Source organism: Microcaecilia unicolor, chromosome 9, assembly GCF_901765095.1.
Source record: "Microcaecilia unicolor chromosome 9, aMicUni1.1, whole genome shotgun sequence".
In the NCBI taxonomy this organism is placed as follows: Eukaryota; Metazoa; Chordata; class Amphibia; order Gymnophiona; family Siphonopidae; genus Microcaecilia; species Microcaecilia unicolor.
In genome coordinates this window covers 223,843,957-223,860,945 of record NC_044039.1, presented here as the reverse complement: position 1 = coordinate 223,860,945, position 16,989 = coordinate 223,843,957, and the positions used below count along the sequence as shown (strand labels likewise).

At 45.2% G+C, this 16,989-nt stretch overlaps 1 protein-coding gene across 1 annotated transcript in view; it reads left to right on the top strand.

Moving 5' to 3' along the window:
* The window catches only part of TTLL5 (tubulin tyrosine ligase like 5), a 482,374-nt gene extending 467,917 nt beyond the window's left edge, over window positions 1–14,457 (top strand). Inside the window, exons 36-37 of the mRNA XM_030213729.1 lie at window positions 5,281–5,406; window positions 13,858–14,457. Of these exons, the coding sequence (XP_030069589.1) occupies window positions 5,281–5,405 (125 nt within the window). The 3' untranslated portion in view covers window position 5,406; window positions 13,858–14,457. The remainder of the gene's footprint in view (window positions 1–5,280; window positions 5,407–13,857) is intronic.
* Window positions 14,458–16,989: the final 2,532 nt, after the last annotated feature.

Below are 16,989 nucleotides of genomic sequence, written 5' to 3'. Positions count from 1 at the left end.
TCTTGCAAGTTATTTGTGACCTGGATTGGCCACAGTTGGAAACAGGATGCTGGGCTTGATGGACCTTTGGTATGTCCCAGCATAGGTGCCGACTCTGTGGGTGTTGTGGGTGCTCGAGCACCCCCAATAGTTTGGGACCTGTCACCGAACCAGAACACATCGGAAATTCCAGTTCTAACCCCAGCCTGACCTGCCTGCCCTCTTCTCCCACAACAGCTTCCTGCCGCCCAGTGGTTAAAACTTATTTTACCTCAAATCGCGGCAGCAGTGAAAGCAGCAGGCTCACTTCTAGCCTTCCCTTCCCTCTGTGTCCCACCCTCCTCTGATATAATTTCCTGGTTTTGCAAGGGCGGGACACTGCGAGGGAAGGTAAGGCTGGAGGTGAGCCTGCTGCTTTCACTGCCGCCGCGACTTGAGGTAAATATGTTTTCAACGCTGGGCGGCAGGAAGGAAAGGAGGGCTGTTGTGGGAGAAGAGGGCGGGCAGGTCAGCTTGGGGTTTGAACTGGAACTCGGGGGCTGAAAAGGGGGGGTGCAGTTGAGATGAGGGGAAGGGAAAAGAGGAGTAAAGCTACACATGGATGGAGAAAATAGGCAAAAGCTGGATCCACATTACTTTATCTAGTCAAGTCCGCAGAGGACCCAGCTTTTAGCTATGGATGTAGGGCTAGAAATGAAGAAGAAGTGAGGAAAGTAAAGAAATAAATGGAAAGGAAAGCCCTGGAAACAGAGTTAAGAGAACAGATAGAGAGCAGCAGAATCAGAGACTGGGACCAACATGATCAGAAAAACAAAGTCACCAGGCAACAAAGGTAGAAAATAATCATTTTATTTTCATTTTAGTGTTTGGAATATGTGCAATTTGAGAATTTACAGCTGTCTTATTTTGCAGTGTATAGCAATGTGTTTCTTTCTGGTATTGTGCTGCATGCAGAGTCTAGCTTCTTAGGATTTCAGGTTAATTTTTGAGGAATTTGAAGAGGGTATCTCTGTTCTGCATGATCTGTATCATGGCATCCCAGTTGTACATGCCATGATAACATCAAGACTGGATTACTGCAATGGCATGCACTATACAATGGTCTGACTACAAAGGGCCTGCACCAGCTCCAATTGATTCAGAATGCAGCAGCAAGACTCATAGAAGGTTGCAAGCGACATGACCACATCACACCACAAACTTCATTGGCTACCAGTACAATACAGAGCTAAATTTCTGATCTTCAAGGCCCTGAAAGGAAATGGCCTTGAGTACCTAAAAAATAGGATCTTCCTTCAGACACCGCCAAGGACACACCCTCTCCAAAAGACATCACACGATGTGATACCCGCAAGCGAGCCTTCTCTGGAGTAGCCCCCACACTCTGGAATGCATTGCCTGAAAGGCTCCGCTTAACACAAGACTATCTCTACTTCAGGAAGCAGGTGAAAACTTGGCTCTTCAACCAAGCCTTTAATGGAGGAAGTAACTAACTTGTTAGTCTCACTCACACACACAAGGATTGACTCGGGCTGCATATACTGCAGCGGGACATGTTTATCCACTCCTACCCTAGCTGAGATAATATTTAACCATCTCTCTAAGCTCATGCGCAACTTTCTTTATATCAATCACCTTACTTTCTAACTCTTCCTGCTTTCTTTCTTACCTATCTATATGGCGCTGCGTACGTCTAGTAGCGCTAAAGAAATGATTAGTATTTGCTTTACCTTTCACTATCAATTATAATGGCTGCACATGCTCTGTTGTGGCGGACTTCTGAGTTCACTCTGTCTGGCCTGCTGGAGGAGGGGCATGGCCCACGGGTCTCTGGATTGATCTGAGGGACTAATGGAAAGAAAATTATCAGGTAAGACATAATTTTACCTTTTTGAAGAGAGGATTATCTGGGGGAGTTTGCCTCGCTATGTTTCTTGGACGTGCTTGCTTTTCCCTGCCTTTCCCACTCATCTGAGCCTCCGGAGTTCTTAGGGTGGTGGATGCTTGGAATACCCTCCCGCGGGAGGTTGTGGAGATGAAAACGGTAACGGAATTCAAACATGCGTGGGATAAACATAAAGGAATCCTGTGCAGAAGGAAGGGATCCTCAGGAGCTTAGCCTAGAATGGGTGGCAGAGCTGGTGGTTGGGAGGCGGGGCTAGTGCTGGGCAGACTTATACGGTCTGTGCCGGGGCTGGTGGGTGGGAGGCAGGGATAGTGCTGGGCAGACTTATACGGTCTGTGCCAGAGCCGGTGGTTGGGAGGCTGGGATAGTACTGGGCAGACTTATATGGTCTGTGCCCTGAAAAAGACAGGTACCAATCAAGGTAAGGTATGCATAAAAACTAGCACATATGAGTTTATCTTGTTGGGCAGACTGGATGGACCGTGCAGGTCTTTTTCTGCCGTCATCTACTATGTTACTATTACGTATTGTGTTGAAATACTTTGTATTGTTTTTGAATATTTTTAGTGCTGTAATTGCCTATTGCTCATGTTTGATCTATGCTTACTGAACACTGCCTTGAGTGAATTCCTTCAAAAATGCAGTAAATAAATCCTAATAAATAAATGTGTGACTGCAAGGCCAAGTGTCTGAATAGGGATCTGTTTGTTAGGTTCTGAGATTTTGATAACATATTGTTTCAGGTTTGGCAAGACTGTCGGTGTTGGCATGAGTTGTCCAGTGCTTCCCCAAGTGGTACTATGGCTCTTTACGTTTGGGTATTCCGCAACACTTGGTGGAGCAGGGTATCTTGGCCTCGCAGTGCCACTTCCTTTATAATGCTGTTTTGCTCATCAAGAAATTGATTCTGTCCTATTGGGTGTCAGAAGATTCACCAACACTATCTGCAGCTGTGGTTTGTCAGTATGAGAGAAATGGCCTGTTTTGAACTTAGGATCTATCAGCACAGCAGTCCCACTGTCTCCCAAAGCTGATGATAAGAAATGCTGTTGTACCCTGCAACTATTTAGACAGTAGACTCATTTTGCACACCATTCATTTTCGATTTGGTATTGCTGTGTTATTGTTTTATCTGACTGTTGCAATAAAATATATTTTAAAAAACCAAAACAAAAGAAAGGTGAATGTAGTCTATTTCTTTTTGAGGTGGTGGCAGGTGGCGGGAGAATATTGGGTTGCGTTCATTCAGCTCCCCCAATCATTTTGAAATGTTGGCTCCTATGTGTCCCAGTATGGCAATACTTATGTACATAGAGTGAATTGGGAAATAGAGTTGGGGATTACCTGTATCCGGTCCATTAGATCCCAATATATAAAAGCAAGAGAACACACTTACACGGACAGACTGAGGAAGAGCAGGCATACATCATCAGACTCCTCATCGTTTCAGCTCCGAGCCAGTATGACTGGGGAAAGCCCCTTTCCAGCCACACCTGAGGAGCTCAGTGCCTCCACAGTTGTTTCCAGCCGTGCCTGAGAGTAGTTTGGGATCTCTGCTTCATTCTCGTCAAGGAGGGCTTCAGCTGGGAAAGGGGTCTATCCCTTACTTGTATAGTCAATAACAAACAGATGACTGCATAGTCAGCCGGCATTGACTCATCTTTCTGTTTGTTCCTGCTTTGCACATACAGTGTTCAACTGTTTCCAACATCACCAAGCAAGCAGTAAGTAAGCAAGCAAGCAAGCAGCACTTCCTCTTTCTCACAGACTGCTTGAACTGTACAAGCTTGCACCAAAACATGCAGGCTGCAGTCCACACTGAGCCAAACTCCAGGCCCGTTACACACCTGAAGTTTGGACCACTTCGGAAAAAGTAGCATTGGCTGTTTCAGTCAATGAGAATGTTGTACAAATGCTATTTGACCCGTACCTGACTTCACCATATGTTTCCAACAGTTTCCTTGCTTTGTTAGGGAGAGTGTAGTGAGCAGAGCACAATGACTCACATTTGGTGGTCTTGTGTCAAAGCAAGAGCATACTGGAGAGCTGTTCAGTCTAGATTTCAGCGTTGGGTTGGGTGCCCTGTTCAATTTCATCCTCTAGTTTTTGATTTTGGGAAAAAGCCCCAAGGACTTTCCCGGTTCCAGTCTTTGTTCATCGGGCCTTGAATGCAGCTAAACTGAATTTGGCTACCCACTGGAAACAACACAGTGTCCCTTCTTTGTTCACTGGTTGACTATGTTGTGACATGGAGCGCTTCATTGTGATCAAAAAAACAGTCCAGATAATATTTAAAACTATTTAACTGTAAGCCAGATAAGCGCTAATATTCAGCGTGAGATAGCCAGCTATCTCGGCTGAATATTACCACTTAGCGGCTAGCCCGGTCAGTGGCTATGTCACACGATATAGCCAGTTATTGCCAATATATTCATTGGCTGACCTAAGTTTAGCAGCCAGATAGACCCACGTAAATAGCAAATCTATCTTTGGCCACTTTAACTTAGCTGGTCAGCCAATGAATATCAGCTTAACCATCTATGTGTTTTGCAGCCCAAAAAAACAAATTCAATTCCAGTTGTCAGATAGGGGCCCCGGCATTGAATTTCCAGGTTCGCCACCGACCTCGGGAGTTAGCCGGACTCCTTCTCGCGGTCTCAATATTGGCCCCGCTGTACATACGTGGGAAAATATTTTGAAACCTTTCTTAGCAAGCTGTTCATACTGACTGTACATTGGTTGTTGTTTTGTTCTGAATGTTTTTGGATCTTGTGATTTTGATAGTTTCCTTGTCCTTTTCTTCTATGAGGTGGGGGTGGGGTGGGAGATTTCTTATTTGGGATGCATCTATTTCTACAAAAATGTATAGAAGTGTTTTATTGAACTTGGTTTTACTTTATTGCCTATAATCCACTTGGGAGGTTGTTCTAATCTCCCCATTTTCAAATGTATTCTGGGTATGGAATGAGTTTTTCATTTTTTTTTCTCAGCTGTTTCTTATACCAGTTTGGTTCTTGTATGTATTCATATTCTAGATTACAATAAAGACATCTAAAAAATTAAAAAAAGTAAATAATGGTTTCCAGGACCTCCCGTGGCAGTCTTTGTGCGGCTTCCATGGGCAGTCTTGGCAGCCATTTTAACTGAGCAGCGACACTGGGCTTCGTTCCTGCCCACAAAAAGGCCACTAGACCACTACAGCTTTTTAAGGTAGGCCTGGGGAGGGCTTATAGGTGATCAGGCGGCCCAAGATGGAGGATGTGTTTCTAGTGAATAGGAGAGCTTAGCATGAAGTGAACCAAAATTTGGATCACAGAATTATATTATAATATAATAGAGTATGAAGCTTGAACTTCCAGTATTTTGTGTAAGTGAATTTTCTATCAATTTTCTAGATGCTGCTTTTACCACCTCTCAGGTTATATTTGCCAGATCTAAACCTGTTGCCTATGGTTCCAGGGCTACCAGCAAAGTCGTAGGGCAAAGAAAAGGAAAAACAATTCAACCAGGGCCAGATTAAGGTAATATATGAGCTCCACAGCAAACAGCAAAGCACATTCTACCCCTATAAAGGTTTTTTTTTAAACCTTTGTTTTCACATTTTGAAACTACCATCTTTAAGTTTAACATAAAAACCTTAGGGGTCCTTTTACTAAGGTGCACTGAGAAATGGCTTGCGGTAGTGTAGGCGTGAGTATTGGGCATGCGCCGATCCATTTTTCAGCGTGCCTGTAAAAAAGGCCTTTTAAAAATTTTTGCCAAAAATGGACATGTGGCAAAATTAAAATTGCCGCGTGCCCATTTTGGGTCTGCAACCTTTACCACAAGCCATTGACCTAGCGGTAAAGACTCACTCGGTAACTGGGCTGTATTGACCTATGCGTGTCAAATGCCACTTTGCGCGTGTCCAATACGCACATCCGAAAATAAAAATTATTTTTCGGATGCGCATATTGGACGCACACCAAAAATGAAATTCCCACAAGAGCCACACGGTACCTGGGTGGTAACTCCATTTTGGCATTCGGGCGCATGTAGATGGTTACGCAGCTTAGTCCTTTAGTCCCTCAGCCAGCTGGAAACAGCAGTGAGCATGACTCAGAGTAGATACACAGAGAACATTAGAGTAAGGGGAGCCATAGGAAAGAGTGAGAGTGAGCGCCAGGGGCGTATCTGCTATGGGGCCACAGGGGCCTGGCCCCCGTAGATTTGCCCCTGGACCCCCCTACCGACGACCCTCTCCTCCTCTCGCCGTCACTCCGCCGTCGCGCCTCACCTCCCTTTGCTCTCCTCCCTTTCCTTCCTTCCTTCGTTTGGGTTTGGTTTCTGACGTCCTGCAAGCACGTACAACGTGCAGGACGTCAGACTCATAGAAACAGAACTTGTTTCTGTGAGTCTGACGTCCTGCACGTTGTACGTGTGTGCAGGACGTCAGAAACCAAACCCAAACGAAGGAAGGAGACTTCGGCAGCGCTGGCGGGGGTTGGGGTCCCCTGCCAGCAAAGGGAGGTGAGGCGCGATGGCGGAGTGACGGTGGGGGGGGGGTTCAAAGTAGTTGGAGCCAGGTGGTGGTGTCGTCGTCGGGCGGGTGGTGGTGTCGTTGGCGGCGGCGGCGAGAGGGGGGGTTTAAAGGAGGTGGTGGTGGTGTCGTCGTCTTCAGCAGGGGGGGGGTCAACGATGCTGGGGGAGGGGGGTAAATGTGCCCCCTCACCTCGGCTCTGGCCCCCCCTACCATTGAAGTTCAGATACACCCCTGGTGAGCACAAGCGAAAAAAGCTGGAGACCAAGAGTGCATGAGGGGAAAAGTACCTGTATGGAATCCAGGTATAGAAAGGGGATACAAATGTACCAAATAAAAAAATAAATACCACATAAACACTGGGCAGGGATATCATATGATTCTGTAACAGAGAAGTCATAGAAGTTCATGTGATATCAGTACCACATGAACCTGAAGGAATCCCGTTCATTGGCAGTATAGGAGTATCATCGGTATCTGCATGAAAGCCACATCTAGACTGGCCACGAGTCCCCTGTAACCCTGCATGAAGAGCATCATGCATTGGGTGGCATTATCTCAGACTCTTTGAGATAGGGCATGGCCAGTGCAGGGTACCTTTATCAAAATAGTTTTTAGCTTGCAAAATATTTGGGACATAGATGTAGTTTGCCTGTTACCTTGTAGGGGGAGAGACGAAGGATAAAGAAGATGCCTTTATGTAGACCTTGCAGCGGTATATCAAAAGTCTGAAATAAATATTGGCAGTGGAGGGAGGGGGATCAATTCAGCAATAACACCTCCAATATTTGGGAGGTCACAAGCACATAATGCCTATCTCAAACTGTGCCTATAATTTTGCGATAACTGTCTGTTTCCTTCTGTTCCTTTTAAGCTTGTTGTTCAGTTGAAGCCAAGGCTGGAATATGCCTCCATGAACTTTCATTTGCAAACAGTGTAGGATGTTTAGGCCCTGAGATGTTTAGGAGCTAAATAACGTTTTCCCAAGCATTGCATAGCCAAATCCAGCTGCCATGCCCTGTAAGCATTCCCAGCCACCACTTTGCTTCCCATGGACAAAGCTCTCTGTCAGGGATATCGCCCCACAAATGAACGTGGCGCAGAGGTGCATAGTGGCAGCTGGGAAATACTTGTGGAGCATGGCAGCTGGATGTTGCTCCTTGGGGGAAATGTCGTTTGGGCAATAGGAGCCTGTGTAACAGCTAGCCTAACATTTAGGCAGTTGCACAGGTGCCTAAATACAGCAGGGATGCATGTAACTTAGAATATTTTGTAAATTAAGCGGGAGCCCTGCCTATGCTCCGCCCCTGTGTACGTCTCCTTTGCAAATACACACTATGTAAGTTAAGCTGTTATTTCTAGACTAGTGCTTAGGCAGCATACTCTTTGAATGGAACCAGGACTATTACTACCTAATTTCTCTATGCTTATCCCATGTCCCATCCCCCTTCCGCCTCCTCTACCCCTCCTTCAATGCTCACCTACCCTTGTTCATACCTCCCTACCTACTTATTTCTTTTTATTCTGATATACTTATTTTTTTTCTTCATCAATACTCTGTAATCCCTGTTACTATGTAAGCCACATTGAACTTGCTCTGAGTGGGAAAGCGCGGGCTACAAATGTAATAATAAGTAAGTAAATAATAACACAGTTTCATACTCTTCCTGTATCTCACTCGAGTAAAATGTTTTTGCGAGAGTACCCTCAGAGTTTTCCATTTACTTCGGCAATAAGTGATAACTCATGTCCAGTGGTACAGCACTTCATTCATAGGGTTACTCTTCATTTGTAACATCGTGTTGCGTGCAGCGTGCTATTAGTGTCTTTGAGTGGAGGATTTTTGAGGATTTTATAGACCTCAATCATATCCCTCCTCAGCTGTCGCTTTCCAAGCTGAAGAATCCTAACCTCTTTAGCCTTTCCTCATATGGGAGGTGTTCCATCCCCTGTACCATTTTGGTCGCTCTTTTTTAAACCTTTTCTAATTCCACTATATCTTTTTTTGAGATACGGCGGCCAGAATTGAACGCAATGCTTAAGGTAAGGTCGTACCATGGAGCGATACAGAGGTATTATAATATTTGGGGTTTTGTTTTGCATCCCTTTCCTAATAATTCCTAGTATCCTGTTTGCTTTTTTGCTGCCGCAGCATACTGGCCAGATGATTTTAACATATTGTCAACAATGACACCTAGATCTTTTTCTTGAGTGATGACTTCTAAAGTGGACCCCAGCATCAGGTAACAATGATTTGGATTATTCTTCCCAATGTGCATCACTAAGCATTTGTCCACATTAAATTTCATCTGCCATTTGGATGCCCAGTCTTCCAGTATCCAAAGCCTTCTTGCAGTTTTTCACATTCTGCATGTATTTTGACAACTTTGAATAGATTTGTGTCACCTGCAAATTTAATCACCTCACTCATGATTCCGGTTTCTAGATCATTCCTAGATATTTTAAATAGCACCGGTCCCAGTACAGATCCCTGTGGCACTCCACTATTCACCCTCCTGCATTGAGAAAAATGGCCATTTAATCCTACCCGCTGTTTTCTGTCCACTACTACTAATCATTTCTATGGCGCTACTAGACGTACGCAGCGCTGTACACTTGAACATGAAGAGACAGTCCCTGCTCGACAGAGCTTACAAACTAATTAGGACAGACAAACAGGACAAATAAGAGATAAGGGAATTACTAAGGTGGGGATGATAAAATAAGGGTCCAATAACCAATTCCTAATCTGCAGAAGGACATTGCCTCCTATCCGATGGCTATTTAATTTTCGCAGGACTCTCTCATGAGGAACTTTGAAAATCTAGATACACTACACAAACTGGCTCACCTTTATCCACATGTTTATTCATGCCTTCAAAGACATGAAGGAAATTGGTGAGGCAAGACTTCCCTTGGCTGAACCCATGATGACTTAGTTTGTCCCATTAAACCAAGTTTGTCTTTGTGTTCTGTAATTTTGTTCTTTATAATAGTTTCCACTATTTTGCCTGGCACTGAAGTCACGCTTACCAGTCTGTAATTTCTCAGATTACCCCTGGAACCTTTTTTTAAATTGGCATTATATTGGCCACCCTCCAATCTTCAGGTACTAAGGACAATTTTAACGACAGTTTACAGATCACTGTAGATCAGCAATTTCATGTTTGAGTTGTTTCAGTACCAGTTAATTTCTAACTCTTTAATTTGTCGATTTGGCTCAGTACATCTTCCAGGCTCACTGAAATTTCTTTCAGTTCCTTTTCATGTTCACCCTTGAAAACCATTTCTGGTACAGGTAGACCTCTTACATCTTCTTCCATAAAGACTGAAGCAAGGAATTCATTCAGTCTCTCTGCTATGGCCTTGTCCTCCCTGAGTGCCTGTTTTGCTCCTTCCTGATCTAACGGTCCCACGGATTCCCTCACAGGCTTTCTGCTTCTGATGTAACTGAAAAAGTTGTTACTATGAGTTTTGTTGTCACAGCAAGTTTTTCTTCATATTCTCTTGTAGCCTTCTTTATCAATCCTTTGCATCTAGCTTATGTGATAGGTTCCAGCAGCCATTTTGAAATTGAAGCCAGCGTGGGCAGGAGTGATCAGCAGTTCTCCTACCCATGTTGCCTCCAATCTCAAAATGGCTGCCAGGACCTCCAGCAGCAATCTCGCGAGACTGTCATGGGAGGTCCCAGCAGCCATAACGGGACCCATTAAGGAAGCCCTGTTTACTGAGCTGACTATTGAACATGGCAAAATAAGATAAGTCTGTTTTTTGTAGTATATGACACAGTTATATTGTTGGAATAAGGCACATAGGTGTTGTCACTGAAAAAATTAATGTGCAATGATATGATAATATTGTGGACAAGCAATTGACCTGTTTGGTGTGTGATTGTCCAGTGATAATTATGAGCATATTAGTTTGCTTTTTCTTTGTGGTATTTTTCAAGAATATATTGGGTTTTTCCCTCCAGAGTTTGGTTAGGTTTTTCCTCTTGTGTAATTGAAATTCTCCAAGGACAAGCAGGCTGCTTGTTCTCACTGATGGGTCGACCAGATACAGAAAAACATGTACACACATATCAGCCTCTCCCCCACTCCGTAAACGCAGAGGCCTGAACATGCAGAGAGAGTTTGGAATAATTCCATGAGCTTCCCCACATGCAGTGGTGTGCTGGAGACGGTTGTTAAATTTTTTACCAACTTGCAAGCCGGTTGTTCCTGAGAGCGAGCCGGCTCTCCTTCCTTCCTCCCTCCCTCCTTCCTATAGGGTCCGGTGGTCCCTCACCTCCCTTATTCCGCGAATTCTTCGAGACAGGCAGTCTTGCCTGCCCACTGCCGGCGCTGACCCTCCCCCGCTGCCGGATCGCTCTTTAAAAATGGCCACCGACCCCTCCGAAGGGACACCACCTTGTAGTGGTGGAGGGGCTTCTGTGTTTCAATGACTCAGAGGGCTATGCTGAAGGGTTACCCATATCAGACAGGCCTCTGAGGAGAAACCAGACAAAGAGTGTCCCAAACTAGGGAGAGTGGAAAGATGGTGACCTGAAGCTCATACGCTCAACGGCCCAGCTGTCCTCTGAAATTTCTGTCTTTGTTTACTTGAAATTTCCTCTCTGCATTTGCAGTTACCTTAACTGAGAGGAAGGGGACAATGGGGGGTCAGCCGCCAATGACCAGCGTTTTGTCCCCTGTGCAGCAAGTATGGGACCGCTGCGCAACGAGCTGCCCACAGATGACTGGGTTGATGAGTCCTTTGATTAGCGCCGGCGAAGGAGCGTCAATGCTCTTGGACCTGGAAACAACTTCATCGCTCCCGAGTCATTTAACCACCATGTCCAAAGGAGTGGAGGAGTAAGTTAGGAGTGTATGCTGAAACGGAAGTCGTTTACAGCTGAACCCGTGTCGGCGGTGCCACTCCTAAACCCGTAAGAGCTATCAGCTTGGAGTTTTTGGCTCCCGTGGAGGTTACATTGAATATCACCTGGAAGGCGCTCCAGGACCTAACGGTGGTAGTAAATAATTTTGCTTCAGATATAAACTTATTAGTGAGCCACATGGATAATCGAATCGAATCCTTTGAGAATGAAAAATTGATACAGCAAATGAAGTTCTACAGGAGTAGGAAATGGTTAAGATTTTGAAAATGATAATAGACCAGAAACATTTGAACAAAATGAATATTATTACAGATGATTAATATCGAGATTGTTGTTTTCCCAGAGTTCCGGGTATGATTCCTAAAGTTTTTTGCTCTGAAATGATTCTAAAGTTTTTTCCTCTGAAATGATTCCTCTTGGTATATTTATTCAAAAGGAGTGAAGCCTGTGAAACTGGGATTACCTTAATCAGTGGGAATTGGATTAGAGATTCAAGTGTTTGTATTGTTAAATAATTTCTGGTTTTAAAAGAGAAAAAAATGATATCAGGTGTATTATTTCCACCAATATTGGATAATAAGTATGTTTCCAACGAAAGTAATTGACTATACACCGTCCTGGGTTTGAAGACGCCAACCAGACGATCAATGTCGAATAATGATTCAGATAAATAGTAACTGGGGATAATAAGGTTAATACCATGATTTCTTTGTTTACTGTTTTTAATTGATCTCCTTGTCTTGTTTCACTCTCCCTATTTATTTTGTGGTCTAAGAAAGAGAAAGATTGTATATAATCCATTTACCTAGTTGAGATTGTTTTCCTCTAATATTGTATTAATGTACAGTCATCTCTGTATTACTGTTTGCAAGTGGCCCTTGTAAAATGAAAAATTATAAATGATTTAAAAAAATGGCTGCCGAGACTTCCAGCGGCGGCCTCGCGAGACTTCTGCTGAAGTCTTGGAGGCTGCCCTTGTAAGTGTCGGTGGCCATTTTGAAGAGCGATCCAGGTAGTGGGGGAGGGTCAGCGCCGGCAGCCTGCCCCGAAGAATTCGTTGAACAACCGGAGGGGGTGGCAGGGGAGAAGAGAGTTGCTGGTCATGGGTGGCTGGAGGGGGACAGGGGAGAGAAGGGAGTCGTGGACATGGGTGACTGGAGGAGGGGCAGGGGAGAGAAGACAATCGCTGGCATGGGTGGCTGGAGAGGGGGCAGGGGAGAGAAGACAATCGCTGGCATGGGTGGCTGGAGAGGGGGCAGGGGAGAGAGGGCAATCGCTGGGTATGGGTGGCTGGAGGGGGCAGGGGAGAGAAGACAATTGCTGGCATGGGTGGCTGGAGGGGGGCAGGGGAGAGAGGACAATTGCTGGGTATGGGTGGCTGGAGGGGGCAGGGGAGAGAAGACAATTGCTGGCATGGGTGGCTGGAGGGGGGCAGGGGAGAGAGGACAATTGCTGGGTATGGGTGGCTGGAGGGGGCAGGGGAGAGAAGACAATTGCTGGCATGGGTGGCTGGAGGGGGGCAGGGGAGAGAGGACAATTGCTGGGTATGGGTGGCTGGAGGGGGGCAGGGGAGAGAGGACAATTGCTGGGTATGGGTGGCTGGAGGGGGGGCAGGGGAGAGAAGACAATCGCTGGCATGGGTGGCTGGAAAGGGGGCAGGGGAGAGAGGCCAATTGCTGGGTATGGGTGGCTGGAGGGGGGGCAGGGGAGAGAAGACAATCGCTGGCATGGGTGGCTGGAGGGGGGCAGGGGATAGAGGACAATCACTGGGTATGGGTGGCTGGGGGGGGCAGGGGAGCAAAGAGAATCGCTGGGTATGGGTGGCTGGAGGGGAGGGTAGGGGGAGAGGAGGGTTGCTGGACATGGGTAGATGGGAGGGGGAGAGGAGGGTTGCTGGACATGGGTGGATGGAGGAGAGGGAAGGGAGAGAAGAAATGCTGGACATGGATGGAGGGGAGGAAAGAGTGAGGAAGGAGATGAGATGAGGGAAAAGGAAGAGAGGAGAAAAACTGCACATGGATGAAGAAAATAGGCAGAAGCTGGATCCATGTCTGCGGACGACCCAGCTTTTACTTACGGATGTAGGGCAAGAAATGAAGAAGAAAGGCGGAAAGTAAAGAAATAAATGGAAAGGAAGCCCTGGAAATGGAGTTAAGAGGACAGATAGCAGCAGAATAGGATACTGGGCCAGCATGACCAGAAAAACAGTCACCAAACAACAAAGGTAGAAAAAATCATTTTATTTTCATTATAGTGTTTGGAATATGTCCACTTTGAGAATCAGGTGCTCAACATTAAAAGTTTATATTTATTTATTTACTTATTTATGGCATTTTATCCCACATTAAACATGAATTAGATTGGAACCTGGGATCATTTAATTTTTTTTTTCTTGGAGTAATGCATTGCCCCCCCCCCCCCCCCCCCCCAGGCTCTCTCCCCGGCTATAGCCAGCTCTGCAATTTGGGGGGGGGGCGCAGAGGTGGACCGGGGAAAGAGCCTGTTGTTAAACATTTACCAGCACACCACTGCCCACATGTTTTAGTTTAGTGATGTGTCTGTTTTTCTTTTCAGCTTCTGTGTGTACTGAAAGAAATGCTCTGAAAACACGATGAACGCTGAAGCCTGAGCAATGTGGGGCAGAAGCTAGCAGCAGTTGTGGGACAGTGTCCTGTTCTGGCAGTGGAGAAGGCAAACTGCAATGAACATCTTCCAGAGGAGATCTGCTGAGGCCTGAAGATTGCATGAAAAGTAACAGCATGGATGATGGCGTACCCGAATCTCTTCTGCAGTGATGATCTCTCTCACTCTCTCCTCTTTTCCATTCATTCTTTCATTGCTTTTCCCCCTTCTCCTCTTTTCCTCACTGCTCAGGGCCAGCCTTGGCACGTGACCGCTCTTACTGTGCATGCTATATTAGCAGTGCCTCTAACTCTTCTGATTATGTCGTCACAGGAGTTCTTTTTTGATATATTGACTGAACAGGTGCTCAGAAATGTGCACTCTCAATATTCTTGAAATCATTTAAAGAGTGAGAACAATTTTTTGTGTTTGTTCTTTTAATTAAGTAATTCAATTTCAGATGAGTGAGTTCTTGCTGGCTGGAGGTACAGTGTACAACAGGTGCTCACACCTTAAAATGGCACCACCAAAACATTTCCAAAGCTGTAAGAAGTAGCAGAGACTGATGCTCTTGTACAGCAGTTTTTTCTCTCTCTCAAAGCACAGGATTCATGGGAAATTCAGTTCTCATGGTTGCTGCCCACTAGCTCATGGGTATATGCTTAGAAACAGAAATAGATCTCAAAAGAAAGATTATCCTCTAGAAAACATTCTCTTTTTTCTTTGGGAAACATGAGTGGGTTCAACACTGGGGTAAGCTGTGGTGCGGGTAACTTAGAAGGCCCATTTATTAATTACTTGGCTGCTAGACGAGAGCTTTCTGATTCCTGAAACCAGCTGGTCAGAGAGAGCAGCCCCCAGCTTTCCAAATTTGGGTGAGTCCTGAAAGCAGATTTGCTGGTGTCTGCACAGAGCTGTGCTTCTAGATGCAAGAGAGTTGACAAGAGTGCTGTGAATTGCAGCTTGTGCCTTCCTTCTTACGCTTTGTGATCCTGTTTCTGGGATCTGAGCTTGGGGAACATATGACATCTCACATTAGGAAAGCACTGAAGACTCCCATCGATTTACTTTTCAAAAAATAGAAAAACATAGCCCTTATGTCCTCTCTTGAATTCAGAAACACCATATAGGCATGACAGCCTCTTCCTGGCATTGGCTGAGCTGTGCCCAGAATCTTTAGCTGGAGCTCTGCTGCAGTCTCCCCTTCCAGCATTTTCAATCGCTATATGAGAGGAATGCTGTCTCACAGTGCTTTTCTGTCCCAGCTTCATGTCAGGAGGCAGCTGACTAGTCTGGCCCTGTATAATTCTTTTCAGTGTGTGGATGTGTTTAATAAGTGATTTATGTGTGCTTTATGAATAAGGTGCTGATGTACAGATTTAATTAAAGTATTTTCCAGAAAATATCATCTCTGTGATGTCTTCTTTAATAGTGAAAAAATAACGGAATATAAAGCTCTCATACAGTAGCCCGAACTTAGTATTTTGTGGAGCTAAGCCTTACCATTGCAGCATAGTTTTCCTAGATGAAGCTCCCCTCTGAGGGGTCAATGCAGTAAGCTTATGTTAGAGCCATGTGCTAACACTTAACACACGGCATCCTAATGAAAGCCTATCCCAACAATTTAGCTACCCAACGAAGTAAACAAATCCTGTATAAAAACAGACGAGCACACCAGATTGCATGAGCACACAGGTCTGCGCTAGCTCAGCTGCTGGTTTTGCGCAAGTCCTCCAGTTGACACTAGCATAGACCTGATGCTTCTCATTGCACTGATTCCTCCCACTTCAGAGGCTCCTGACATCTATGACTCTCTATAACCCCCGCAAATGGCCCTTATGGCCTTCAGTCCCTGAACCCCCAAACATCTCATACCCCACCCTGAAATTTTGGTCCAAGTGCCCCATTGCACCCCTCCACTCTCTCCCCTTCACCCCACAAAAATATGCTAGGGGTCATTTTGACCCCACTCCTTGATCCCACAAATGTGTCTGGTACATAAGTATTGCCATACTGGGACAGACCAAAGGTTCATCAAGCCCAGCATCTTGTTTCCAACAGTGGCCAATCCAGGTCACAAATACCTGGCAAGATCCCAAAAAAGTACAAAACATTTTATGCTGCTTATCCCAGAAATAGTGGATTTTCCCCAAGTCCAATTTAATAACGGTCTATGGACTTTTCCTTTAGGAAGCCGTCCAAACCTTTTTAAAATTCCACTAAGGTAACCGCCTTTACCACATTCTCAGGCAACGAATTCCAGAGTTTAATTACACGTTGAGTGAAGAAAAGGTTTCTCCGATTCGTTTTAAGTTTACTACTTTGTAGCTTCATTGCATGCCCCCTAGTCCTAGTATTTTTGGGAGGCGTAAACAGACGCTTCACGTCTACCCGTTCCCCTCCACTCATTATTTTATAGACCTCTATCATATCTCCCCTGAGCCGTCTTTTCTCCAAGCTGAAGAGCCCCAACCACTTTAGCCTTTCCTCACAGGGAAGTCGTCCCATTCCCTTTATCATTTTCGTTGCCCTTCTCTGCACCATGGAGCTAGTGGGCCCAGACCCCTACACAGCTCTAAATTCAGACAGCAGCAACAACAGTAGCTATTTGGTGGTGTACTGTTCCAATACTACAGATCCTTGTCTTCCATTCGTCCCTTTAAATTGAAAGGCAGGAAGTGACACCCACTCCTGCCTCTACACGGTCACCTTTGTATAATAGTGGCACCTGACTTCTCATGATGGATCGGAATGCACCATGCATGGTCAGTCTGCTAAATAAAGCAATCATTTGCCTTATTTGATAAACTGATACAGTGCATCCTAGGATGCATTGTATAGGGTGAGATGCTCCCAGATGGTATACACCCCAGGGTACTTAACAAAAACTCAAACATGAACATGCTGATCTGTTAGTAATCATCACTTCTGTAGCACCTGAAGATTGGAGAGTGGCCACTGTAACGCTGATTTTTAAAAAGGTTTCCGAGAAATTACAGACTGGTAGGCCTGTCATCAGTGACAGGCAAAATAGTGAAAACTGTTATAAAGAATAAAATTACGGAACATGTATACAAACATGGT